Source organism: Alternaria novae-zelandiae, assembly GCF_023758075.1.
Source record: "Alternaria novae-zelandiae strain BMP 2774 chromosome Unknown scaffold_23, whole genome shotgun sequence".
NCBI classification, from domain to species: Eukaryota; Fungi; Ascomycota; class Dothideomycetes; order Pleosporales; family Pleosporaceae; genus Alternaria; species Alternaria novae-zelandiae.
The window spans coordinates 220,603-247,685 of NW_026056983.1; the positions used below are offsets into that span (position 1 = coordinate 220,603).

A 27,083-nucleotide genomic window follows, 5' to 3' on the forward strand; every position below is an offset into this window, starting at 1 on the left:
TATAATAATAATAGTAAAGATTTTATAGTAATAAAAAAAAGTTAAGTATATATATAAAATTTTTACTTTTAAAAATAAGTAACTATAATATTATAAAACTTATACTTATAGTTTAGCTACTTTTACTTTTTTATAGAATATATATTAAATATTACTACTTAAAACCCTAATAGACACCTAGTTGAAGCTGTGTTGTGTGCTGAGCATGACGCGGTCAAGCCTTGCTGGGATGTATCGTGATGTCGCGAGGTTGGCGATGCGGCCCCGCCTCGTCACCAGCCGAAGTCTCCTCAGAGGCCAATCGGCTGTACTAGAACCCTATTTCCTGCACCATGACAATGGTTTCAGGCGCGCAATTTGCTTTTGAACTTTGCACAGTATTCACCATGATCAACTTTTGTCGTGCGACAGCAACTGAACCATTGCATTAGGTGAGATCACGGACCCGCTGAAGGCCAGAATTTGGCACAGAGGTTGCTCATCAAGTTTGATGCGTGTCATTTCAGCGTAACGAATTATCCGATATCACATACTTGCCTCAGAGCTAAGCGACGCGACCCTCCTACTTGGTAACCTCCTCGATGTGCGACACAGACCCGTCCTTCTCTCCGCGCGCAATACCCTGCTCCTTGACGTCCATCAACGCAGCCTCGCCAACATCAACAGCATCGTCGCCATCAAAGAACTTGGCGATTTCCTCCATGGGCGTGTACCTGGTTTCCACAATGCAGAAGTAGATGACGCCGATCTCAAAAGCGAGGAAGACGCAGTAGCAGATGTAGTACTTCCACGCGAGTGCATCGAGCGCAATGCCGTTGACGAACTGGTTGAAGAAGAGAGCTGCTGTAACGCAGAAATTGAGCCATGTGAATCCCTTGGCACGAAGACCATATGGCAGGATCTCAGTTGTGTATCCTGCCATGATACCCGACTTAATGTCGTAGAAGATACCATAGAAGAACTGCATGTCAAGGTCAGCATAGGGTTTTCGGTCGGCCCAGTGGTAGAAGACTAGCAGGTAAAACTTACTATACTAACGATGAAGCCTTTGCCGAGAGGGGCCCGAGGCTCGATGTCGTATCGGGCAGAAATGATGGTGAAGATGTTGAACATCACGAATGTTCCGATCGTGGAGATGAGATAGATCGGACGTCGACCAAGTTTGTCAACCAAGAAGGCAAAGAGGAAGTTCTCGCAGAGCGCCAAGGTCTTCATGCCGCCATTGATTCCAAGTTGCGTCTGGGGATCCGTGAGACCAACGTTGTCCATGACATACTTTAGGTAATACGAGATCAGACCGTTGCCACTCCATTGACTGAAGAATCCAATAGCAGTGATAATAATGATCCTCTTGCGGTTGCCTTTGGTCTTCAGGAAGTCGGACCAGCTGGTTCGGTTGTGCTCTCTGTCGAGGGCAATGGCAGCGCGCACTTCGGCGTATTCAAGTTGAACGAACTCGTCGTCAGCATTTCCTTCGCCGTGCCAGCGGGCGAACATGGCGAGGGCTTCTTCATGGCGGTCTTTGTTGCACAGCCAACGTGGAGACTCGGGCATGAAGAAAATGAAGCCGAGGATGATAAGGGAGCAGATCGACTGCAGAAGAGATGGGAGTCGCCATGACCAGTCGCTCTGTGAAGTGTTAGACGGCTTGTTTGTGAAGAAGGGACAGTAGAATGCACAAGGGTGAGAAGTTAATGTACCTTTAGCTGGAGCGTTCCGTATGTCACCCACGATGCGATGAAGGCTCCAGAGTGGTAGCTCGCACCAGAGAGTGTGACCAAGATAGCACGATCCTGTGGATGAGCAATCTCTGCGATCAGCAACGGTGCGGATCCAAGAACGATGGTGTCTCCGAAACCCAAGATGAGTCTGGCAGCAATGAACATGCCGATGTTCTGCGCTCCAGTCTGGATGGCAACGGCGATCAACATGATAACGCAGCCAATCGCCACACCAATCTTCCTACCCTTCCAATCAATGAGGTAGGGGGTGAAGAAGAGACCGATGAGTGAGCCGAGGGACATGGATGAGTTGAAGAAGCCGAGCATAGCCCCGCGAGGCTCGCCGAAGTAGTCTTGCCAGTAAGTCAGAGACTGAAGACCATTCATCATGGATCCGTCGAAGCCATTTGCGGTATTCGTTAAGATGAGAACGACAATGTAGATGTAGAGTCTGCGGAGGTTGGCTCGCTTCCACCATGCGACTCTTGGATAGGCACGGCCAGCGAAGAAGAAGTGCCCTTTCGGCGGTTTGAGGGGCACAGCGCTCTGCGTGGTCTTGGGTGGGCGGAAGGATACCATCTTGAAAGGTAGATGTTGCTGTTGCGAAGAAAGACAATGGAGCTGCCGCTGCAAGAAGAAGCCATGAGCTGCATGGGTCACTGTTGCATATATACCCTCGACACCGCGCCACGTACATTATCTTCGATACATGCCATCCCAGCTACTCAGATCTCACCCATCTTCCCGGGCACGCTTCAATAGCCAGAATTGGGTTCGGGATGAAGCCAAGCAGGGTGAATGCGCATATTTGCCTTACCTTGTCCCGCAGTCAAGCACTCATTTCTCGTTTTGTGTTGTTATGCCTCGCGCCACCAAGGCGCTGCGGTCTTGATAGTTCTAGGCATCGTGGAATGAGGCCGAAGTGAACCAGTCTGGAGGCATGCCACTAAGCCCTTAGTCGAATGCGGGGAAACCAACTAGTCGTGCGAGCAACCCCATGGGGTTGTACCGGCTAAAGATGAACCTTATCAGGCCTTTTGAATGAGGATGGACGTGAGACAATGAGTATTGCCGCCCTGTATTGCCGGTGTCTTGTTGCCAATGCTCGGAATGTGGGGCTGTTCTCGGTCGCTATACCTAACGTCGTTAGTCGACGGCGTTCTGATTGGATCCTCATCTCGGATCAGATGACAGCCCAGCAAACTCCCAGACACTTCGTGGCTTGCGCGACTAGCAGCGCTACCAAGAGCGCGTCTAGACACCACAGCTTCGGGAATTGCCATATCTTACACTCGAGTTTCATTTGTCCCGGGGTCGTTCCTTCCACCTGGGTCCTGGACCCTTTCACTGCGACATGTCGATCATGTTCACGACACACTGATGAGTCTTCAAGCACACAAACCCCCCTAGAGATGTCGAAAGTACCTTGGCAATTAGATCCTTCTACCAACGCTTATGCAGACCACTAGATACCTTCGTAGAAGAAATTCCGCATTCCAAGGCTTGTTACCTGCACTCTTAGACGGAAGCGTGACATGTTACCGACAAGAGATGGCGCAGTAGGGCCAAGGATCATTCACGCGACTATCGTGCGCATTTACCCGGCGGGCATAATATCGTTGTGCCAACCGTACGACTACCAGCACGTTATACGCCTTCGCGCGCACCAAGAATAGTCTATGATCCTTCTTCCTGGGTAGATAACTTGGTTCGTATCTCAGAGCATATTCTGGAGTAGCGCCACCACCAACATGGAAGACACTACGGTAACCAATCCTATCATTGGAGGCTTTGCTCCAGACCCCTCGCTGGTCCTCGTCGATGGCACATACTTCCTCGTCAATTCAACGTTCCATTTGTTCCCTGGTCTGCCAATCTATACATCACAGGATCTCATTCACTGGCACCAGATCGGCAATGCTATCAACCGACGTGAACAGCTGAGCTTTTCCAAGTCCGCTACCTTGATCCACGGTCTGGACAATGAGGACCACCTTTACGCAACAGGCGGTCTCTACGCGCCAACCATACGGTTCCACGATGGCACCTTCTACATCGTGTGCACGAACGTGGTGAATGACGGGGAGGAGGGCAAGGAGAGTAAACTGCAGAACTTCATCATCTCCACCACAGACATCCATGCCAGCAAGTGGAGCGACCCCGTCTACTTCGACTTCTACGGCATCGACCCCAGTCTATTTTTCGACCCAAACACCGGGAAGGCGTATCTCTGCGGTTCCAAGTCTCCAGGTCCGGAAACCAAGATCACGCTTTTCGAGATAGACGTCAAGACTGGGAAGAAAACGAGCGAAGAGAAACAACTGTGGCATGGCACCGGTGGTATCTACCCTGAGGGCCCACACGTATACTTCCGAGATGGGTTCTACTACTTGATGATTGCGGAGGGAGGTACGCATGAGGGGCACAGCGTCACCATGGCACGAAGCAAAAGTCTCGAGGGCCCGTGGGAGGCATCGCCCAAGAACCCCATATTGAGCGCTGCCGGAACGGATGAGTACGTACAAGCCACAGGTCATTGCGAGGCATTTGAAGATAAGGAAGGACAATGGTGGGGTGTTTGTCTTGGAATCAGAATGGGCGCGCCCAATCTATACGGGCTCGGACGCGAAACATTTCTTACAAGAGGGACGTGGAGCGATGATGGCTGGATCAGTTTCGATCGCGCGAAGATACACATCGAAGGCTTGGCTGTTGTTCCGGATCCATCGAGGAGACTTACCGCCGCACCTGGCGTCGACTTCCTCTACATCCACGACCCCGAGCTGTCGCGCTACAAGATCAGCGATCGACAGATCACGCTCACCGCTTCTGCAGACGGTCTGAAGTCTGCTAATGCATCGCCGTCATTCGTTGGTAAACGTCAACGTCAGCTGAAGGGAAGAAGCAGCGTCATCCTTCTACCTCCCGCATCCAGCTCTACACCGACCAGTACAGGACTGGCGGTATACAAAGACGAACATCGCTTTCTCTCGTTATCATACATGACCTCGAACAATGGCTCCTCCCCTACCATTCGACTCCACGTCTTGAACAAAGCAAAGGGCATCGATCGCGAAGAGAGCGCCAACCTAGACACCGCACCCCAGACTCTGCAGCTCACATTCGAGTACACAGAGACCGAATACAAGCTCTCGTACCGCACAGATAGTGGAAACGTTAAGGAGTTTGCCCAAGTACCCACAATGGACCTGAGCGACAAAGATTTCGTAGGACCGATTATCGGTATATTCGCGGAGGGAAGTGGGGAGATTGACTTTCGCGATTTCGTGATAGACAGCGCATCATCGCAGCGGGCCGTTTGAAATGTGGGTGGCGAACGTACAAACCGTGCGTGATGCGCGAACTGCTGATGGGTCTTGATTGTCGGTGAGAACTCCGCGCGAATTGATCTACACATCGTGCATTATCGTGGGCGAGACCCCGCGATCAGCATGGGGGCGCGGAAAGAGACGAACGATGCGATGCCCGCGGGATGTTCACGGTATGACATACTGTCTTAGCCATCTATCAAGCGATGTTCACGACTTTTGGTTTCGTCTCTTGCATTACTGGACTTCATATCATTATATTGTACATGTGCTGCAATCTGGGTTGCCGCTGGATGGTCCCATTCTCCTTGCGCGGTGGATTTGCCAGGTCCTAAAACCTTTTTCTCTGCAACATCTTTCGACGTGGCCCTGGGCAGCTGCGCAGTGGCTATCACCGACGTTGCGACGGGCGAGTGTGTTGGCCGCTATAGGGCATACCGCTGAGTCTTTTGGGTCCACGCTTCGTCTTTCACATTCTCGCGTCGGAGACCCAACAGCCTATCTTGATACGGGTATGGCAATACTGAGTCGACTCTATACTTAGGTTCGGGTAATCTTGAAATCCTTGGATATCTGTATCGCGTCGAAAGGCAGTGGCTCTGGTGCGGTGAGTTTTCGTTCCGAGCTGGCATCGTCGCCTGTGACGGTGATGTTTGTTTGATCCTTGTCGTGCTGCATCTGATTAGTCTTGTATTCTGTGTCGCAAGACATGGAACCAGACTTACCAACTCCATCCACTGGGTGTAGTGCCCAGGCCTTGGTTGCTGGTGCGACCCCAATCCACCAGTGTTCGACCGCTTGATCGCACTGAGGTTGTGGCTTCCTGATTGGCTCTTGTACGTTTTGCGCCACTGGAGGTAGAAGGGGCGCAACATGGGAATGTTGATACAGAGACCAGCAAGCATGAGCTCGACGGTGCAAAGCATGAATGTGGTACCCGATGTACCAGTGAGGTTGTTAATGAGATCTGCAAACTATCAGTCGTGTTTCTCTTTCTCGTCAGATCGAGAGTACTTACCGACGGTGAAGATGAGAACGAAACGCGCAATACTGATAACCACGCAAGCGAGACCTAGACCGAAACAAGCCAACACGGCAAACTTTTCCGTCTTTCGCATCTGCAACTGCCATACACAATGGATTGGGATGACTACGATCATGAGATCGGTCGCCATGTTTGTCAGAATCAGACACTTGAGCAACAAGATCTGATCCATGCAGTGTCCAACTCGTTGAAGGGTCCATTGTTGGGAGATGGGGTCGCAGAGGAAGATAAAGACGAAGTTGAAGATGACAGCCCATGCAATGACTATGCCGGCAGTAATGTAGACTGCAAGGCGCAGTTGCAGTTGGAAGACGCGGTGGTAGAGGGCTAGTTGAGATAGCTTGAGAGCCGCAAGACACCAGATGTAGATCAAAGTGAAGGAAAAGGTTATCTGCATGACGACCGGGAGGTTGTTCATCACTATTAGGTGGTTAGTTCAACATCTCCACCGGATGTAATAGCCGCCAGAGCAGACTTACGCTTGGGAAATTTGTCAGAGGTAGGATCTAGGTCGTAACCAACGCCAATCGTGAAGACTGCTTGGATGTTAATATGAGTTCTGCCTATCCACGAGGTTGATGCATACCGTAGGCATTCAGGCCGATAGTACTTGTCGACAAGAGCAGCGCAACACCGGCGAAGATGTCATCCAGTGCGAGTCCAGGTCCACGCATGCGTCCATAGAATCGAAGGGCAACAGTTGAGGCGAAGAGCAGCCACAGACATGACATCGCTATCATGGAGTCGCGACCGCTCCGGGCCATCGCTATATCGATTGTTTCCACCATCCTGACCTGCGGAGGCAAGACCCCGATCCAAAGCTATCACTCGAAGTCCGGAGAGATGCAAAGTAATGAACGGAGTACTAAAAGAGTGGGTCCTGTCGTGAGAACTGGAGAAAAGGAAAGAACGAAGAGATGAAGTCGGGGCGATGAGTCGGGGCAACAGTGTATTGTTAAAACCTGATCCATGTCTCCCGTCTCCTGTCTTCGTCAAAACTGTTTTGGCTTTCGTAATGATGGCATACCCGTTGGGTTAGCGGGCCTAGCCCGGCGGACCGAAAACAGTTCCTTGCCTGTCAACGTTCAACAGTGGAGATCGTAAGGATCATTACCACAAACGTTGGCCGAACACCTGAACTATTCCCTGCGGATGTGCGTTCGCGTTCCCCGGACACGCATGCAGCAATGTTGACCTACGCGAGGTGACGATCGTAATGAAGCGCCATCAATCTCGAGCAATCATGCAGCGTGAGTCGTAACGAAGATACTGACTTGAAGCTTGAAAAGAATTGGTAACGTGCCGGCGGAGAGTCGCCGACGGTGAAACAGTCTAGGCCAGGTATAGACCCACCATGCCAAGGGCCACTGCCGGGCGCCTCATCCGCTTGCCGTTATGACAGGCGGCACGCCGCAACTTTCCGACTCGAGGGTCATTGGCTGCATGAATAAGCAGGGGATAAGCAGGAGACCTCATGTTCGGCTCCACACGTGTTGTCAGGGTTCATGACTTGCCTGTCTCGTATTCTGCCTGAGGCAGGAGGCCTGGCGACCAAATTCTCGAAAACAGATAGAAGAATGCAGGATCCCCGATCTTCTCGACAGCCCTATCCCAGATCTTCGGGTACCTAGACCTAAACGCGCTATCTGTGCGCATACATCGGCGAAGTTGTCCCTTTCTTATCCTCATGGGTCTGATAGTGAAGAATTTTGAGTCCCAAACCAGCTTAACTAAAAGAGACAGTATTCCCGCTGTGGACAGCGCGCATCTCCACTTGAGCGTGTTAACTTCCTTTCCACGTGGCGCTATGATCCTCCAGGGTCTTGGAGCACCAATGGTCGATCGCTGAATGAAAACCTAGTGGAGTCGATACGGGGCATCTTCGGCGCTGCACATGCGATGCTCGTTTTATCGCCAGGTGCGGATGCACTGCAAAAGCCAGCGATTGGAAGGAGAAGGGATCGACCCTGTTGAGCTATCAGTCGCCTGGAGACACCATTGCGGTATATACCATTGCCCTCGCTGAAACATCGCCATGCAATCACGTTCTCCCCTTTGTGCAGTTGTGCCTCGCCAAACTGCCAAACCTCCCCAACATGGACGACCATTCGGGCCTTTCCCAGGGCTCCAAGTCAGTTTTCTCTGTCGCGATGGTTGCTTGGCTCGTCCTACTCTGGGTCGGCTATAGAATTGCCATTGCATTATACAACATTTCGCCCTTCCATCCACTCGCCAAGTTCCCTGGCCCGAAGATCGCAGCTGCCACCTACCTGTACGAAGCGTACCACGACTGGTGGCTCGGAGGACGCTATGGAAAAGTCATCGCCCGCATGCATGAGCAATATGGACCCATCGTACGCATAAACCCAGACGAACTTCACTGCTCCGACCCCGCCTTCACGGATGAGATCTATGCCGGTCCTGGACGTCCACGCGACAAGTGGCAGCATCAATTGAATACTGGAGGAGCCGGACCTGTTTCGGTAACTGGATTTTCGACTGTCGACCATGATCTCCACCGTGCCCGCAAGGCTCCATTGAGCAAGTTCTTTTCGCGCCAACAGATGTTGAAGCTCGAAGGCGAAGTGCATGAATTTGCCGTAATGACGGCAGACAAGATGCTCACTTATGCCGGCAAGACCGCTTTCGATGTCAAGGAAGCGTTCAACTGCTATACTGCCGATGTCATCTCTCAGTACGCATTCGGTGAGCCCATGGGCTTTGTTGCACAGGAAGGTTGGGAGCCGAACTTCGCAACCTGGGTCAAGTCCTTCTTCAAGAGTGCGTATATGATGCGTCACAACGCGTTGGGCCGAAAGATGGCTCAGGTCCTGCCATTCATGGCCGATTACCTTGGTGAAGATATTAAGGCTGTCATGCGCGTCATGAACGTGACCATTCCTCAGTACATTGGCCAGGCTTTGAAGAACCCCGAGAATGGACGTGTTTTCGCTGAGGTCATGGGCAAGAACAAGACCATGTCAGAGGAGGAGAAGTTCCGCTACAACGGTGAAGGCTTCAACTTCTTGCTTGCTGGTACCGAGACTACTGCTGTAAGTACCCGATGAATGCCATCAACGACGAGCCAGAGCTAACAGCAATCGCAGGCTATTCTTACTGTGTTCACATACTGGAATCTCGCAAAGCCGGAGATTTACCAGAGACTGATGGCTGATCTCGCTACCGCTGGTATCAACACACAGACTGTGAAGTGGGTTGAGCTGGAGAAGGTGCCTTACTTCTGGGCTGTTCTGCAAGAGTGTTTGCGTATGATGCCCGGCGTGTCTCATCGATCTGCCAGAATCGCGCGCCAGGAGGACCTGCACTATGTATCCGCTGATGGCAAGTCTGACTGGGTGATTCCAAGGGGTACACCTATCGGCATGACATCCATGATCAACCACTGGAACAGGGAGCTTTTCCCCGACCCTGACGAGTTCCTTCCCGAGCGTTGGCTGTTGGAAGATGGATCGCAAAACTATGCGCTCCAGAAGAAGCTCATTGCGTTCGGAAAGGGAAGCCGCAGCTGCATTGGTGAGCAACTGGCGTACTGTGAGCTGTACATCATGGGTGCGTACATGTGCCTCAATGTTCTTCCGAGGGCGAAGCTCGTGGACACCGTGAAGGACGACATTTCGTACGACCACGACTTGATCGTTGCGCAAACGACCAAGGGTTCCATTTCGGTGAAGATTGCGATCGAGTAGGTCGACCACTGCGAAGATGAGGATGTTGGAAGTAGATAGGAGACTAGAAATAATACCCGTTCAATCGTCACGACATGCGATGGGCCGAGCCGAGCTGACGCGTGATGTGTCCGCGCCGCGCGCGTTAGTGTTGGTAGCACAAGATGACGCGTGTCGGAAGCTCCAAAGGCAACTTCCGAAGCTTGGCAAAAAGCGATTCGTGATTCCGCTCCGTCACCAACAGGCTGACTCAGTAGGCTCATGTCAAATGCGCCGTCCACGCGCCAGTTGCCTCTGCAGTCAGTATCCGCAGCCTTCATCTAATGCATGTCTGGAATGCGATTGCGCCTTTCAAACTCGTAAAGCTGGTGGTGCCACTGATATTCGACATTGCTGCCGACATCGCGCGTTTGGGATGGAAGTCACACCACTCGCGTGTTGCTGACACTCTCAGTGATTGCGGTCGTGATACGACTTCTTCAACTACCCAGTACCCTTGCGCAGTAGCTGCCTAACCAATGCAGCAGCAGCGTGTATGCTGCCATCTGCCGTATAGCCGAGTGCGATCGTTGTCTCTCGACAAGCCATAACCATCACCCACATCGCAAGCGAGCGCCCCTGTATGTCGCTGCATGGACAATATAAGCTGGTAGTTCGCAGCATAGGTAAGGGGCTAGATGCTTAGGCGTCCAGTGTTTATCTGAACGGTGAGGAGCGCACATGATCGGTCCAAGTCCAAGGTTGGGTCCCGTCTACATGATCCTGAATTCGTAGATGTGGTGCACGAGGCGCCTCGCCTATATACTCGCATCCCACGCCCCACACGTGGGGAGAAGCGTAGCACGCTGCTTTACCTTACCTACGTGCCACCAGCACGAAGCGCCCTTCATTCGGCATTACCACCTCTTGAGAGTACAGATTAAACATGTTCGTAGCATCATCCATCGTGCTTCCGTTCAAAAATTCTCGACGGTGAGCGTGACTTTGCTGCACAGTCGATGAGCCATTTTCGCACAGACTACCCCAACTCCGGCAACGCTATATCTCTCGACAAGTCTGACCCCATAGACCCTAAGACCAATCACGGCCGAGTTTCAGGGGATGCCTGGGATTTAACCATGCTGAATCTTCCATTGCGTTACGTGGAACTGGGTGAAGTGGTTGGCGATGGTTTCCTTGGACATTAGTCCCGAGGAGCTCGCAGACATGTCTTGGGAAGACGAAAGCACCCCACTAGCGGATTTCGGTGCGCGTTGCTCCGTTCAGCAATCCTAGTAGTGCCATTGGGCAATCGGCAACTGACATTGACAACGCCCTCGAGTTCCACGGGTGGAGCGGACACATGTGAAGCATTTGCCAAGCATCGTGCTTTTTGAATAAGCTTTCACGCACTTGCTTGTTGGGTTGTAGCTTGCCGTGGCATATGTCCAACATGGCACATGCTCTACTATACGGGACGTTCTATCCGCCATCTTCTGTCGTCTTCTTCGCAACAATCATTCCGCACCTGTTAACCTATTCTGTCTGGCGGTTCCTGTTCCGACGGCGCTTCCAAACTTCTCACTGTCATCTAGCGCTCGGAGACACCGCTTTTTGATGGCAGTCGCCTTCGCTCCCACCGCGCACACTGCACTGTCAGCCTTGTAGACAGTTTTCAGTGGGTGACATGTGAAAGGGCAAGAGCGACACGCGGCACTCGCCCCTCGTCGCACAGTCGGCAGCATTGATCTGCAATGATCCGGATATCACCATGGAGCTTCAACCTACCATAAATCCAAGTCCATCGGAGAGGCTAGCATATGACGTGTTGTGCGGCATTTTAGTCAACGACGGGCGGTTTCGAGAAGAGTGACATTTACACAGCCCCATTCTTGGCAGGTCGAAATCCAGACGGTGGTCGCCGCTAACTACACGGCCAGCGGACCTCAAAATGCTCGCGCACTCTCTTTGACCCACGAAATTTCATCTTTTAGGGTCTCGCATCCCTCGAGTCTCAATGGTTCAGGATGTCTTCTCGCTGCACAACATCGTCGGCCGCGACGAGACAGCATTTCCGTTTTCCATCAAGGACTACCAGAAATATGTATTTGGCGACGACCGACTAGCGCATCGCTTGGGCACGGACCTAGCTCGAGCCTTCATTCCCACCATCTCGAACCCTACAGACGACTTCGCAGTTGCCGTGCTATCCGAAAAAGTCCCCACGGCCACGCACAGCCTGCGCAACCACTTTGTGGCTTACCTCAACCGGCACCTGATAGCGAATAACGCAACCCCGGCCCTCAAAATCGACTTTCACGATGCGGGGGTGAACGCACATGCGCGGAACGGTCCGGATTGCAAGAAAAAGGGCTCATATCACATCGATGTGGAACGCCTGGGGAGCAGGACTCTGATAGTACTGGCTGAGATCCGAACGAGCCAAGACCGCGAAGACCGGATACGATCGTCGTTCGGAGAGCGTGGCATAACGACTGTCTTCGCCTATCTTGCATCCCTGAGCGGCTCCGCAACGACTGCAGCGATCTCGTCCTTCTTATCTCAAGTCGTCAGCCCATCTATGAGAGACATCGAAGACATTGCGCATGCCACCAAATTCGTCATGAATGAATGCTTTGTTCAATTCGTACTGGGGAGGGAGTACGCGGAGTTCTGCAAATTCATAAGACGACAAGACGACTACTTCGCGAGGGAGTTGTTAGATCACGCTATCGGTGGTCACTACTACAACAATGAGGATTATGAGCATAATGTAAAGTTTCTGATATGGGAGACCGAGGCGCGGGAAAGCGTGTAACGACGGGATTGTGTACGGTAGCACGGTAATGGCGAACGGCGACGGACTTTACGAGCGACCGCGATGATAGCGTTTTCTCGACCACTTTTGTACATCCTCTTATATACCCAAACTGGTCATTGTCGTCAATTCTTGCAACCCCAGGTCCGATTTTCGCAGTCGTAACTGCTCTCCGATTGTCATCCCATGTGCACACATTCAACAAACTCACCATTGAACAACCCATCCATGCATGTATCTTTCTAGATCATGAGGAGTACTTCTTTCAGCCATTGTCGTAAGTCTGCATTGTCGTATGCGGCCTTTCATATCGGGACGTTGAGTGCAATTCTTTGTCCGCTTTCTGCTCCACTACAAACATCACAAGCACACCCACTCCAGGCTACACACAGCTAAAACAACTTTTCTAATCCGCTGAAGTATAGCACGACGTCTGCGACGAATCTAGAAACATGCCGTTACAATCGCATAATTACGCACCCAGCCAAGTGCACTCCAGGCCGCAAAGACGAGGAAGCATCAGCCATTCTCAGGATCTACCCTTCTTAGATCGATCGTGTTACTACGAGAACGACGACGCATCGAGTCAGAGTACTGCGAGTACAACATACGCTTGGAAACATGAGAGCGGATCTGCAAACTCAATGTCACAATTGGAGAGCACGTTAGGAGACAGCCAACAACCTCTGCTTCAATCCATCAAATCGTATTCGGTAAGAAGCATTCACGCAATCAGAACATCTGAGGTCACTTTGCTAACCATCATCAGCTCCACATCCTAGTAGCCATCATCGTTACCCTTTTCCTTTTCGAAACCACCGTTCGCCTACCCTTCCTCCTCGCACTCACCTTTGCGATCCCCTACGTGCACATGATGCTCACACCAGAGAAATCTACACTCCGCTCTACTTCGTACGAGAGTGATTCAGAGGAAGGTCTTTACCGTCGCTCATCCATCTTCTCAATTGTCCCCGGCGAGCCTATTGCCCAGCAAAAAGCTCCAGCAACGATAGGCCCAATCAACATCACCTTCCCCGGATTAACCCTCTTCTTGCCATCAACATGGTTCCCAAGTGCGACAGACTCTGGACGTAGAAGAAGACAATGCTTACACACCACGTACCGCGAGTCTGCATACCAACCCCAACGCACATTCCGCGAGGCGTTGGAAGACACTGGACCCAGGCTATTGAAGAGATGGGGTGCGTTCGTACTTGAGACTTTGTGCTTCCAGATTACTTCTCGTATCATGATGCGCATTGCGCAGGCTGCATACGAAGCTATGTCTGGCCAAGAGGCCAATGACAACTTCGTGCACATTTACGTTATACACGTTTTGCGCTTCTACAAAGACTGGACTGTGGGGCTAAGCTCTATTACTTGGTTTATTGTGAAGAGGATCGTTGGGAAGACATTGCTGTCGCTGGGGAAACAGACTGTGATGGCCGCTGGCGGCGTGAAGGACACAAGGTTGGCGTATGAAGATGTGAACACAGTGCAGTTTTAAAGGAACCGAGGCCTGGAGCAGGAAGAGAGAATTGTAAGATTAGGAGGATCATGTTATGAAGGTATGACAGGGGTTGCTGTCGTTCAATGTTTGGCGTCAATGGGCGGATCATGCGATTAATGATTGTCCTTTGGATTACTCACTCTCCACGCTTCAATGTGCTGCAAGCGTATATTGAGTGTTCGCATAGCACGTCTCTGTCATATCTTTTCTCCATGTCATTTCCTTCAATGTTACTATGTACCCATGTAACTCCACGTACAATGCTATTGTGATGTATTTCCTTTGATCAATTTCATGCCTGACAATGGCCATGCGCGTTTTGTCAATACCGCAGTCATGACCTGTACAATCACCTACGTCCGCGTCAATACCGTATTCACGAACACAACACTAGGATTCAATAAGTCTTCGCTACAAAGCGGAACTTCATTGCCACACATTCCAAACCTCGAGTAACATATCTATGTAGCTCAGTGTGTCGTTTCGATATCACCTATTTCGCCGAATACCACATATCTCTAAGAAGCATGAAGTTAATCACTCTAGCAACAGCATTAAAGCTGTCCACCACAGCCTCAGCACACTCATGGCTGCACTGCACCAATCACAACAACACCGGTATAAAAGCCGACATGGCAGCCGCTGCACTAAAAACACCAGACAGACCTGTAGATCCACTGTAAGTACTGATCATTCAATCACACATACAAACAGAGACTGCAGGATAGCTAAACCTCCCATAGCATGCCATATAACGCATACCTATGCCACGGCTGGCCGCGCGCAAAGCAGAATCCAGGCAATTGGATGGATGAAGGCATAGAATGTGCGTATACCCCCCCGACCTTCTCCCGTTAAAAGCCTCACTAACAACATCCAGACCTATGGGATCTCCCTGCCCAGGCATCGAAGGGCGACACGCACGCCTGCCACCCCCGCCAACGTGCACCAGCCCAATACCTAACTCCTACGATTCCGCAAGAGCCTGGTAGTAAACCACCCTACCATACCGCTCCCGCTCCCATGGCAACAGCCGCAGCCGGTTCCCCCATAACACTCATGTTCGGCGGCAACGGGCACAGCCGAGGTAATTTCGGCGGCGTGGAGAAGGGCGATCCGGGGCGCGTTTCTGTTTACTGGGCTGGCAGCAAGGAGAAGGAGATTGTGGATGTGAAGGAATTAACAAAAGAAAATCTTGTGCAGGATAATGGGTTTAGTGAAGAGAGCTTTGCGTATCCGGCGGACTTGAAGATTACGGCGCCGCCGGCGCTGCAAGATAAGGGAAATTGGCAAACGGTACATTTGTAAGTCCATCTTCTTTTCGTTGGTGCTGTTTTGTTAGGAGCGGGGACAGATGTGATCGGAGGAGTTCCCTGCTAACGTTCTGGTATAGGCCAGAGTGTATGGAGAAGGGTCGGCATATGATGGTATGGGTGTGGAATTTTGATGGTGCGAACAAGTACAGTACTTGTTTCGATGTCATGATTGAATGAGAAAGAGAGGACCACTGGGCGAGAAGATACATCAGATTGGTGACACAGAGTCAGGCAATGTATGTCCCTCTACCATTAGTGCTTTGCTTCTCTTTGCCCACTCGCTGTGCCTGCTTCTCCTCTCGCATGTGCAGTCGCATTGCTGTGTTCGACCAACTTCAACGGACGATATTTTGCATCCCACATCTGCTCTCTGATCCACTCCTCTAGATCTGCATCGCCACTTGGTATATCCTTCTCTTGGGCCAGATTATCCTCCACAGCCTTCTTGATCACACTCTTCGCAATCTGGACGCTAATTTCTCGCACGTCTTCGACGTCTGGTAAGAGACCGGCTCCGCGGTTGTTCAGAACAGGAGCCTCCGAGGCAAGGGCTTGTACAGCTGCGACGAGGAGAGCGGGAGTCATAAGGCGGGTTCGGGAGAGGACAGCACCGAGGCCGATGCCAGGGAACGTTACCGAGTTGTTACATTCAGCTTGGAGCGGTCAGCAACATCATTACGGAACGAAAATTGTAGACTCACAGATATCGTATTCATTGCCATTGTGCTTGACCGGTGGAAATGGCGAACCGGTTGCCACCAGCGCTTTGCCATCGGTCCAGTCGAATAGATCCTGCGGCTTGGCCTCATGGAGTTTGGTTGGGTTCGATAGTGGGAATATGACAGGGCGCTCGACGTGCTTCGCCATCTCTCGAACGACGTCTTCTGAGAACGAACCTGGCTTGGTCGAGGTACCGATGAGAACGTGTGGCTTCACCTCCTTGATGACGGACAGAAGATCGCCATGTTCTTTGCCCTCCCACTCCTTGTCCTCTCGCGCAAACGGAAGTTGGGCCGGAGTGAGCTGATCCTTCTTGCCTTGTAAAAGCAGACCAGGCTTGTCGACGCACCTATACTGGGGTCAGCGTGGGCTCGTCGATCGAGTGATTAAAGAAGCATACCAAATTTGGCGTCCAGCTTCTTCCTTCGACTTTCCGGTGTTCTGGACGATGGCATCTTGGATCTGGTCTGCAATTCCCGTGCCTGCTGATCCCGAGCCAAACATGACAAAGCGAGCATCTTCCCATTTGGTTCCGCTCACTTTGAAAGCTGCCATGATGGCTGCAAGCGTTACGCAGCCGGTGCCTTGTACGTCGTCATTGAAACATGCGATCTCAGGTGTGTATTTGTCCAGAATCCTTCGCGCGTTGTTCAATCCGAAATCCTCGAAGTGGATGTAGGCTTTGGGGTAGTGTTTTCTCGCAGCCTTTACGAACTTGTCGACGAAGTCATCGTATCGCTCGCCGTATACTCGCTCTTTTCGCATGCCAAGATAAAGCTCGTCGTTGAGAAGGTCTCTGTTCTACTCTCGTTAGCAATGCGCATCTGATTGGGGTCTCTCTACTGACATCGGTGCCGCAGTCAAGGACCACAGGGAGTGTTCGCGAAGGATGTATACCTGCGCACAGAGTGTAGATGACGAGCTTCGCTATGCTGATGAGGATGGCTCCTACACCCTGATCGCCAATGCCGAGTATCTGTTGCCCGTCGCTCACGACTATCACATCGATATCGTCGGGATTTCCCCATTGCTTGATATCGTCCTCGACGCGGTCTGCATCGTCGATGTTGAGGAAGCAACCTTCAGGTCGCCGGAAGATCTTGGAATAGTCGGCAATGGCCTCGCCCTCAGTGGGGGTATAGATGACCGAAAACATCTCCTTGAGGTGGTCGAGGATGAGCTGCAGCCGTCAGCCATGCCATGCCATGACCGACACCATCAACCGTCGCATACCCTGTAGTATAATACTTCGTTCTGCTCCTTCAGACTCGTCATGAAGGTGTTCTTGGCGAGGTCGCTCGGTCGGGAGCAGTACTGGGCGTATGCGCGCTTGACCTGCTCGTCGAGGGTCTGGACGTTGGTGGGAAGGAGCCCATGAAGCTTGAAGACATCGCGCTCTTCTTTGGTGAAGGCCGAGCCCTTGTTGAAGTAGGGTGTTCGTAGAAGTGCATTGCCCTACACAGTGTGTTAGCCCCATCGCTACTCGAGTGTGTGCATGCCGTACAGTCAGGCTGGTTTCCTGTGGCCCAGATGTGGATAGAGGCAGATGGCCAAACTTGGCGCTCTTTTGCTGCTTTGTGTCAGTCGACATGTTTGCGATGTGTCTGCCACAAGCGATGCGCGCAACTCTCGAGAGGTGACTGGGTGATCGCTGGAATGCGGGCAGCGCGGAGTTCGACGACTTGGTCCAGAGAGGCATCTAATATTAGCAGAGGCTAGAATTTAGTGTCGTAGGGATCACAGCCTCATATTGGAGGTGGTATATCGTCCTCGCTGGCCGCGACAGCCTGTTGAAGAGGGCGTTGCGCGTCGCGGTTTCGGCATGATGACGTCGACGTGAAGCTATCAGGTGTGGGGCCCTGCAGCGCAGAGGCTAGACCGTTCAGACGTTTTTGCTGCATGAGGAAGACACGCCGCTTGACGAGTCCATGGGACATGGGCATGCACAGATATCTGATAGTAGGCAACGAGAGCGCGAAGTTTGCCCAGGTGGTCACGAAACGACCCCGGACGGCTGTCTTCGCGCACGCGGCACGTGCTGGCACCTGGGCAGTTAGTCGCAACCACCACTCCACTCTCTTTACTTTCTATTCGACTTGACCCCGCAGCGAACAAAAAACACAACGGCGTTATCCTTCGTCCCTCAAAGATTCAATCGACTGACAGTTTCTTCATCTCCATACCAATCCCTATCCAAAGCTGACAAGCCACCCAATCGGACTTACTTGCTCCAGCACCTCCTTTATTTGTTTGCCTTCTTGAACATGCTGTAAAAAATCGGGCTCTCGTCGAGTAACATCGCTCTCCATGTTGTCTCATTTGTAGAAATCATTTCTTTTGTCTTGAATTAGGTTGAGTTCGTCTCGCGAATGGTATCTACGCGAAGTCGCGCTGGTCGACTACATTACCTACTTCGTTGCTGTATCAGTCTCGTAATCTTCTTAGCCGAAGTTAAGGAGAATGACTTTAGGATCAGCTCAAGACACATTTTGAACTACTTTACATTGCCAGAGCAGGCACGATTGGAAGGACTCAGTAAGAGCTTGGAAATTACAGGAACTCTTAGAGCATCCTTGAAGTGGCTCCTCCAGTGGGGATTTATAGACCTGTCACGATGGAGACTAAAGCTCCAGCTCCAGGCCGGCCTTTTCAGGAGCGACCTCGGGATGCGTGGCAGGCCGACGCAGTCTGGAAGGCGCAATCGCATAGTCGCCTCCTGCCGTGAGCACATTTATCTCCTACCGGGTGAGGATAACAGCCCTTAGCGGTCTAGAAGACTGAAAAGTCCAAGCTCAACAGGCTCAACAGGCTCAACGCGGGCGTGCTTGCTGTATGAAGTTTCTACGCTAGCTACCCGCATTCTGGGGAAGCAGTCGCACACAGCATATAATCCCCCGTTTCTTCTCCTTGCTGAAGATCCACACCTTGCTTTCGCTCACAATCATCAACTGCTTCAGACTTTCCATCATACTCAGTACCGCAATCTCCATTACATCCAGCAACCAAGCACCAAGTCGCAGACATGAAGGCTACCACCATCATCGCCACTCTCCTCTTCGGAACAACCATGGCCGCCCCTGGAGCTGTAAGTTCTAATCCCCATGTACCATCATCCTGTTTGAGACTATTACTGACAGTCACTTCCCAAAGATCTCCCTCAAGCGCTCCTTCATCGAGGCCGACACTGGCGTTGATGGCGGCGGTGCCACAGTCGCCGATACTCTCACGGCCTGTGTCGAGTGTCCATGCAACGTAGGTTATCTCCTCTGCTAGCTATCGCAGAACGAACAATACTGTACCTGGCTGATGAACATGCGTCTAGGGTTTCTACGGTGGCTGCACATGTGTCGTCAACGGCTGCTGTCTCCAGAAGAACTGCACTTGGCCTCGTTCTTGAGGGCTACTTTGTCACTACAAGACCGGAATGGACGCACCCTGAGTGAAGTCTTCTGGGGTGCAAGTATGTGGATATATAAGGGATGGATGCACCACTTCACGGCAAACGACAGGATTTAAGGATCATGGATATATGTCTCAAACTATATGACTAGGCAGTGACAATGCCTGCGACTCAATCAAGAAGATGTTTTCAAACTTCGTTGTCCACTCGTCTCGTAACAAGGGAGTGATGCAAACAGCAGTACCCACCAACATATTCAAGGCGGTATACTGCCTGAGGCCATCGTGAAAAGAGATGACAGCCAGACCAAAGACCGGACAACGATTGCGAGGGCGCTGACCACGGCCGTTGTCTAAGCCTTCCAGCCACCCTCAGGCACCTCGACATGGCCGTTATCATCACAGCAGCATCCCCCCGAGACGCATTCACAAGCGCCAGTAAAGCCCTGGAGGCGCCGTCAGTGAATCTTGATAATACTCCATGCGCCGCCCTTGCAGAGGAAAAGGCCGACGATGAGGAGACTTACTCCACATGGACACTCGATACAGGCAACTTGCACAGTACCCTCGACGTTATCGTTGTCGCGGACTGCGATGGTCTTGAAGGAGCGGTTGAGGGAGACCTGGTAGGATTGTGTCAACGAAGTCTCTAGGCTGAAGGTATGGAGAGACGTACAGCTCCAGGAGCGGCTAGAACAGTGACAGTGTAGAGCAAGGTACTGATGAAGAGGGCGAACTTCATCTTGACTTGGTGTTTCGAGAGGAAGTAAATTGGTGTACTCGGTGGTTGTTTGGGAGATGCTTAGAAGAGTCGAGGAAGTCAGAGTCGTCACTTTATGGGAAACGAGATTGTGGCGGAATGGCCAAGTGAACTTGGAGTGAAACCGCAGCGGAGAGTAAATATTCGCGTACATAACTATACACTGGTAGTCTCACTCAACTTTCCCTCCTTGCATAGCTGGTACCAATGAAGCATATTTCTTGCCTTCGTGCAGGACCCAAACTGTGGCCAAATATCGATTTCCTTCTCAACTTATCCTCATGGAATGGTCAAGAAACATGGCGTGGCCGGTGGAGTGTCGCGTCTTCCTGTCAGTGGCTGGCTAAAAAAAGTGAAAGTCGACTACGCCCCACGCCGTCATCCATTGTCTCTCCTCGCCGCTAGGTCAGAGTAACGATAATCCTACGAATGACCCGGTCTGACAACAAAGGGCCAAGACACAGGTAGCCGAGTCTTTGAGCATAGCTGTGCTGATGTGGCTCTCTCTTGTCGACCTCGGGAGAGGAAAAGTAGCCATGCAGCCACATGATGTTCTTCCCCATATGGCATTGTTGATCTGCCCATTCTGAAAGCTTACGCAGTGGATAGGTACTCGTTGGATGCGATCGACGGTAGCCAAGAAGAAGGACGTGTATATGTGCGTATTATGCGCCCGAGTTGCGCTGCGCCGTGTTGGTGCCTTGGCTTCGCCGTGGGGTCTGAGACAACCCGTCAGCACACAAGGCTGCGAGATACGACTAGTATAAGCCAGATGTTTGGCCCGAAAGATTCGTACTGAAAATGTCAATGAGTGTTGATGAACCTTGGAAGTGCGAATTTGTCGTCAGGCGGATGATAGGGAGTGCGTCATCGCCCCGCTTTTGTTAGTCGCGCCCCTGACGCGCCCCTACCCGTATGGGACGCGACTGCGCTTGACAATCTTCAACCATCATCATCTCGAATAACTTAAGACGACTCAGACACTCGATAGCTTCTGCTAGAGACGCAGCGCTGCATTTTTTTGCTGCATGCGATGCTTGTACAAGCTATTCCCCAATTTTATCTTTCCGCTGAGCCTCCGCTGCGCTCTACCTGGTTACGAGACTACTTCGAATAGTCTCAGGCAATACCTCGAGGACAACGACTGCTTCGTCTTTATGAATTGCTTACCATGGTTGACACTATTCTCGCGCGGGATGCGGCTTGTAGACGAAGACAATCGTCATTGTCATTCTTCTCGAATTCCCACATGCTATAGAGCGAAGTTCACCCGCTTCAGGTCTACGGAAGTCGTGGTGAAGTCGGAATGAACTCAGTAAGCTATTTTGCACCATCAATTCCTGTCCCTGGTTCTCGTGGTGAAGCTGGGAAATTGTCTCATATACTCTGCCCTTTTTCACTTTGTTCGATCCTTGTCGCAGCTTTGTCGTGGTGAATTCGATGAATTGTCTCGCATACTGCGATTTCACTTTCTTAAATCCTCGTCGCCGCTTTCAACATTTCCCCTCACCGACCGCGCAACGAATTTTGTCCCAGCCACAGGAACGCCAGAATGAGCGCTCCGATACTCCCCGTTTATCTGCAATGGGTTGCGCAGACCCTCACACCCTACCTGCGCTACGCCTTCAAGCACTTGTTGCGTGACGATCTCGACATAGAGCCGTACGTCCAGCGAGCGTTCGAGACCTCTAGCTTCCAGCCCGTAAGTCCCCTCATTTGTTCACTTTGACCGCCGTCGGGGTGCTGATCCATTTCAGAAATCCTCTATCGATGGCGACGATCTCTTTTTTGAGCGCGTGTTCTTCGCGATCGAACGTAGACACCAAGGCCTCCCAGCCGAGCTTAATGGACTCACGGATAACCTGCAGCCTCTGGCGAGGTTTCTCATCCGGCGGGCGCAGCTAAAGGGACCCTACGAGCTGCTGCATCGCAATGCGCAGCCCAGTGAAGCATGGAAGAAGTACGAAAGTGTACGCCTCATGCAGATTGCGCCCGAAAATGCGAGAGGTATGTACGCGCTTTCACCAGATCTGCTATCACACCGTCATAAGCACAACGCTCTTCACACCATTTAAGCCCTACATCCAACCCACACTGTTCACACTTCCGCTCCTTCATCTCGGTAATGTCATATATACACCCTCAATGCCTCTACGCTGTCCAAATTTCAACTGCTACCTGGGCCGTAGACTCTTTTGCAGCGAACTCTTTGCTTAATTGTGGATACTTACATGCACATCAGTGCCAAACTATTCCTCTTCATCTGTGGACAATCAACCAGGAGCTTCAACTTTCGCGATGACGGCAAGAACACCCACGAACCACGATATCGACCCTCGTTTGCTCTACGCAAACCCGGGCGACTTCACTGAACCTGGGCTCTCAGGAACCTTGACTATTCCTGAGTTGCAACACTATCAACGTCGAAACCAAGAGATCGAGGCATTCTGGGCAAGAAGACAGGGTCAGCTTCCCAATCAGCAGCAAGGAATTGGACTACAACACCCGTCACCCGGCTCTCAAGGTTCTCTACAAGGTCGTCAACACGCAATGATGTCGCCAATTTGGCAGAGACAGGTCGACGACACTGTGAACGGCCCAGGATTGCCGTACGCACCGCGTCCGGCTCTTCAGCAGCATTATGTTCCGGACTACTTACAACAGGTCGGACAGCAGCGGAGTATGGGGCCATCCCAGCTTCCAACCCCTGCACCGACTCCTACGGCGCAGATGTATACACCGGCTCAGTCCATCCAGCAGTAATCCCCACAACTGGGTTCTTACCAGCCCACGGGCTATTCATCTTTAGCACAGCCGCAATACCTCCAGCCACGCCAGGCGCCTACGGTACCAGAGCTCAAAATCAAGCAACACAGCTTCCCTATTGCAACTCGATCGCAGCCCGCGCAGTCCAGAAATACCTCCAACCGTCGTCCAACTACTCAGTCTGGCCTCCCGACTCTCACTAGACCTTCTGGTATCTCCAAGTCCGTTCCCAAAGCCTCCGCAACTACTACCACACCGGACTGGACCGACACAGCTCAGCTCGCAGCTAGCATGCCTGCTTTCAAGAGTCTCCCGAAAGCAGAGAAGGTAGCGAAGATTATGGAGATTAACAGGGCTATAAAGGCCAAGAACCCTACTGCGCTCACGGCGATGGATCAGTTCCTCCTTGACCATGGTGTCGCTAAAGAAGACGTCACTGCGGTGGGAGTAGTAGGGCCCGATGGTAACATAGTGAAGCCACCAGGTCAACAAGCGATAACCGTTCCGGCACCGGGCTATCCGACTCATCCGGGTGTGCATGCGACTCCATCGGGTATGCCAGTCTTCGCGCATCATCCAGGCTATTCGAACATTACGAGTTCGTTCCCTCAACCGTCCTATAACCCACCAACAAAATCTGCACCGGCCAGCAAGCGAGGGAGGAAGAAGAAGGAGAAGAAGTGAGACAAGCTGGAACAGCACGTGAGCTGAACTGGCTGTTAGGATACTGATTTTTGTTCCCTGAATCACTTTATTACTTGATTGGAGCTTAGGTAATGCTTGGTTTGAAGGTAGTACGTTTCTGGGCTGTTATGTGCAAGTTCATACTGCAAGGTTGTTGGCCTAGGCAAGCTTCCACGCTTCCACGTAAAGTATAGCTTAACAAGGTTGATGAAGCAAATTACAAGATATATTAGGGACTGTGATATTGAACGTGACTATCTGTGAGCCGCATCTATCTAGCATAAGCCCTCAACTCAGGCTCAGCGTACATCTTTTGTGGGTACGTCAACAGCAGTACACCAGCCACAGGAATGAGCCCTTCAGTAGCCAATACATCGTCAAGGTCGAGACCCTGAGCGGCGTAGGTACTGCAAACGCTCTTGACATCAATGCGATCTACATTACCCGGTCCATCGTGCGTAAGCGCATCAACGATAAGCGCGTAAGTCAGAGGGTTGAACAGAACGCCGGCATGGCCATAGAGGGAGCCGCCTAGCTGTCCAAAGCACACCTTCTGTACCTCGTTGTTGGAGACACCAACATTGCGCGCGTCATTGATGAACGCGGATGCGATAGTGCCTTGTTGAGGCTCCACAACCTCATCAAAGAGGCCGGAGTAAAAGGTCGTAGTGGGTACGTATGCGCTGTCGCCTCCATCACGCCTGAGCGATGCAATGTAATCGGAGGTAGCCTCTTGCTGGATAACAGAGGGGTCGCAGGGAAGGAGCGCGATGTCGCTGTTCGGTGTCAAGCAGATCGCGTTCGCGATGACAGTGCCCTTGAAGTCTGGAGATACGGGAAGGAAGTCTTTGACAACCTTGCGGGTTGATGGCCAGTACTTCAACACCCACTGTGTATCCAGACCACCCTGGGACCAAGATATGACGGCGATGTTCTCCTTGTTTGTGCGTGAGACGGCACTGATGTAGTTGATGGCGTAGGCAATGTATTCCGAGTTGGTTTGCGCGTCCGCAAGCATAGCGCCGGGGATGTTGAGCCATACAGGGTCAGCATAACTCTTGCCATTCAACAACTTCCTGAGGTTGTTGGCGAAGTTTGTGCCTCCATAAGCACCAGTTCCGGGTACAAAGATCACTGGGCGCTTCTCGCCGTAGGTGAAGCTAGGTGGGATGAAAAGTGCTTTTCGGAGCGCAGACTCGGAGAGTGTGTATGGTGCATCGGCAGCATCCTTCTTGGGATAGATACCGACGGTGGCTGGGTTGTTGTTGTTGATGCTGTTCTCGCCGAAGGGCAGACCGCCGGTGAAAGCGGCCTTTAGCGTGTCGTCAAGGACAAGGCCACCGGCTATCTGGGTCGCTACTGCGGCGAAAAAGTCCGTTCGCGTGGTCGGGCTCGCCCAGATTTGGGAGTGCCTTGCGACTGCCTCTTCGATGTTCGTTGGTCGCGAAGTAGGCTGAAGTTGCTGGAGGATGTCGAGCACCTTTGGGGCATCGCCGTCCTTGACTGCTTGGTCGCATTGGCCGAGAAGGCCACCAACGAGGGAGGTCAAACCAGATGTGAGTTTACTGAGCAGTTGACGTTCATCCAGACCCTGGACTGCGTCGACGGCCGGTGCAGGTGCCGCAGCTGGAGATGGTGCGGGAGCTGCGAGCGACGCAGGGAGAACGCTCAGAAGAGCTAGCGATTGGATGGAGAGACGCATGTTGACAATTGCTGGACCTTGGTACAAGAAGCAAGCACGACCAAAAGATGAGGAGATGCAGGGCCCTGGTCGATCAAGATAAGCAAGCATACGACCCTTCTTTAACCATTCTTACACCACGAGTCGTGAAGCTCAAGATCGTCATCCTGCCCAAACGTTGCATCGCAGTCTACCACGAAATGTTTACATTGTCACCGCTTTAGCGTCGCCGACCAGGTGGAACAGTCGCGGAAGCGCATCTTGGTATATATCGATCTGCATAGGCCTTGTAGATCATGCACTACGTAAGTCATTAGCGTACGGGACGGGCTGTGATCATGATCTCTCCCCTGAGTAAATCAAGAGCTGCTTTACTAGATCCGGTTCGAAGACTATTGAATGCGGCAGTTGAGCGCCACTGACATCGTGAACCCACTTTCCGCTTGGGCTCGGATTGACGCATGGCTCTGGCGCATTCGGCATTCGATCCACGCGAACGAACCTTCTGCACGTGTTAGAGATGCATTGTAGTGATGGTGGTTGAGCAAGGAATGCATGAACATCGGCCGGTGAAGAGTGCGCGGAGAGAAGAGGAGTTGCGTCCACAGCCAAATAGACGGACTGGGTTGTGAAGATGCGATTGGCCGAGTCTTGCCAGCACACCTGGATAACCGCCTGGACAGTCTCTTAACCTGACCTCGCTCGACCTCGGCTTAGCAGCCCGCCAAGATATCGGCGATGAGGTTTGCGCGCTGTGGAGACATACACATGCAATTCTTCTCAGAGACGAGGGATTCTGTCCGTCAGATGGGTGTTTTTGACGTTGATAAAATGTCCGTGGGCCCACACTCCGCACATCAAAGCGCGGCCCAAACACCCGGTCCGCCCTGCGGAAGTTATCCCCGTACTTCTTCTTTTCCAGCCCGCACAATCTCTCCTTCCGATTCTCAATCACTGGGAGTATATTTCAGGCGTATGCTAGCGTTCTAAACAGGAACAAATTTACTGTTCGTTCCCAAGACTTCTAGTCCCAGCTGATCTGTGGCTAGTAGCACCACTACTACTGCGTCAACATCTCGAAACTTACTGAACCGCATACTATCACAACTACCCCGCTACAAATCCAAGCATCTGGTCTCGACTTTCTTACCTTTTTTCTTTCCCCCTCACTTCTGTGCGTTCCATAGTGACTGATTTGACGAGCTGCTCGGAGTCGAAGAAGCCGTGGGCTGGCACTGAGTTCCCTCGGCTCGTCTGGGTGTGTATACTAAAGATGTCACAACAAGAGTTTATTTGAAGGTGTCTGTATGGTCAGTTGTATGGATTATTCCATGCCTGCAGTGAGAAGGGCCTCGGGACCTCGGAAGTCGAACGGCCTTGACCTCCATCAAACCTTGGAAGTCTTGGATCGAGAAATAGTAGTAGCTTCTGCCCTCCATTCAAAGACGCAGATCCAGCGCACAAGAATCATCAACCAAGACATCAGAGAGGATTGATGTTGGATCGTGCAACACAGCAATCTGCTCGTTCTGCGATGCGGAGAACATCCCGTGTTGGTGCTAAGAACGCGTGACGTCATTTTAAACCAGGCATGTTGCATGTGGTAGCGTGATTCACAGCCGTCCCGGGACGCACCCGTGGACGCGACATCTACTTCAGCGTCCCATCT

General features: G+C 51.8%; 10 protein-coding genes across 10 annotated transcripts; 6 read left to right on the top strand and 4 right to left on the bottom strand.

Moving 5' to 3' along the window:
• Positions 1-562: 562 nt before the first annotated feature.
• On the bottom strand, positions 563-2,300 carry J4E88_009235 (uncharacterized protein; the record flags this gene model as incomplete). Its single annotated transcript, XM_049402839.1, has 3 exons — positions 563-961; positions 1,030-1,629; positions 1,701-2,300. The coding sequence occupies 3 exons, from the start codon at positions 2,298-2,300 to the stop codon at positions 563-565; spliced, it is 1,599 nt and encodes a 532-aa protein (XP_049251327.1).
• A 1,172-nt stretch (positions 2,301-3,472) lies between these two features.
• J4E88_009236 (uncharacterized protein) lies at positions 3,473-5,044 on the top strand (the record flags this gene model as incomplete). Its single annotated transcript, XM_049402840.1, has 1 exon — positions 3,473-5,044. One exon carries the CDS (start codon positions 3,473-3,475, stop codon positions 5,042-5,044), a length of 1,572 nt encoding a protein of 523 aa, XP_049251328.1.
• Positions 5,045-5,590: 546 nt separating this feature from the next.
• J4E88_009237 (uncharacterized protein) lies at positions 5,591-6,769 on the bottom strand (the record flags this gene model as incomplete). The annotated part of the gene is made up of 5 exons (XM_049402841.1): positions 5,591-5,722; positions 5,776-6,017; positions 6,069-6,515; positions 6,575-6,634; positions 6,682-6,769. 5 exons carry the CDS (start codon positions 6,767-6,769, stop codon positions 5,591-5,593), a joined length of 969 nt encoding a protein of 322 aa, XP_049251329.1.
• A 1,422-nt stretch (positions 6,770-8,191) lies between these two features.
• J4E88_009238 (uncharacterized protein) lies at positions 8,192-9,802 on the top strand (the record flags this gene model as incomplete). The annotated part of the gene is made up of 2 exons (XM_049402842.1): positions 8,192-9,148; positions 9,203-9,802. 2 exons carry the CDS (start codon positions 8,192-8,194, stop codon positions 9,800-9,802), a joined length of 1,557 nt encoding a protein of 518 aa, XP_049251330.1.
• Positions 9,803-11,777: 1,975 nt separating this feature from the next.
• Positions 11,778-12,578, top strand: J4E88_009239 (uncharacterized protein; the record flags this gene model as incomplete). Its single annotated transcript, XM_049402843.1, has 1 exon — positions 11,778-12,578. The coding sequence occupies one exon, from the start codon at positions 11,778-11,780 to the stop codon at positions 12,576-12,578; it is 801 nt and encodes a 266-aa protein (XP_049251331.1).
• Positions 12,579-13,222: 644 nt separating this feature from the next.
• On the top strand, positions 13,223-14,085 carry J4E88_009240 (uncharacterized protein; the record flags this gene model as incomplete). The annotated part of the gene is made up of 2 exons (XM_049402844.1): positions 13,223-13,291; positions 13,348-14,085. The coding sequence occupies 2 exons, from the start codon at positions 13,223-13,225 to the stop codon at positions 14,083-14,085; spliced, it is 807 nt and encodes a 268-aa protein (XP_049251332.1).
• Positions 14,086-14,832: 747 nt separating this feature from the next.
• J4E88_009241 (uncharacterized protein) lies at positions 14,833-15,396 on the top strand (the record flags this gene model as incomplete). Its single annotated transcript, XM_049402845.1, has 2 exons — positions 14,833-14,914; positions 14,969-15,396. 2 exons carry the CDS (start codon positions 14,833-14,835, stop codon positions 15,394-15,396), a joined length of 510 nt encoding a protein of 169 aa, XP_049251333.1.
• Positions 15,397-15,656: 260 nt separating this feature from the next.
• J4E88_009242 (uncharacterized protein) lies at positions 15,657-17,715 on the bottom strand (the record flags this gene model as incomplete). The annotated part of the gene is made up of 6 exons (XM_049402846.1): positions 15,657-16,057; positions 16,106-16,473; positions 16,525-16,925; positions 16,972-17,304; positions 17,358-17,579; positions 17,629-17,715. The coding sequence occupies 6 exons, from the start codon at positions 17,713-17,715 to the stop codon at positions 15,657-15,659; spliced, it is 1,812 nt and encodes a 603-aa protein (XP_049251334.1).
• A 4,120-nt stretch (positions 17,716-21,835) lies between these two features.
• On the top strand, positions 21,836-23,733 carry J4E88_009243 (uncharacterized protein; the record flags this gene model as incomplete). Its single annotated transcript, XM_049402847.1, has 3 exons — positions 21,836-21,985; positions 22,041-22,290; positions 23,093-23,733. 3 exons carry the CDS (start codon positions 21,836-21,838, stop codon positions 23,731-23,733), a joined length of 1,041 nt encoding a protein of 346 aa, XP_049251335.1.
• A 271-nt stretch (positions 23,734-24,004) lies between these two features.
• On the bottom strand, positions 24,005-25,435 carry J4E88_009244 (uncharacterized protein; the record flags this gene model as incomplete). The annotated part of the gene is made up of 1 exon (XM_049402848.1): positions 24,005-25,435. The coding sequence occupies one exon, from the start codon at positions 25,433-25,435 to the stop codon at positions 24,005-24,007; it is 1,431 nt and encodes a 476-aa protein (XP_049251336.1).
• Positions 25,436-27,083: the final 1,648 nt, after the last annotated feature.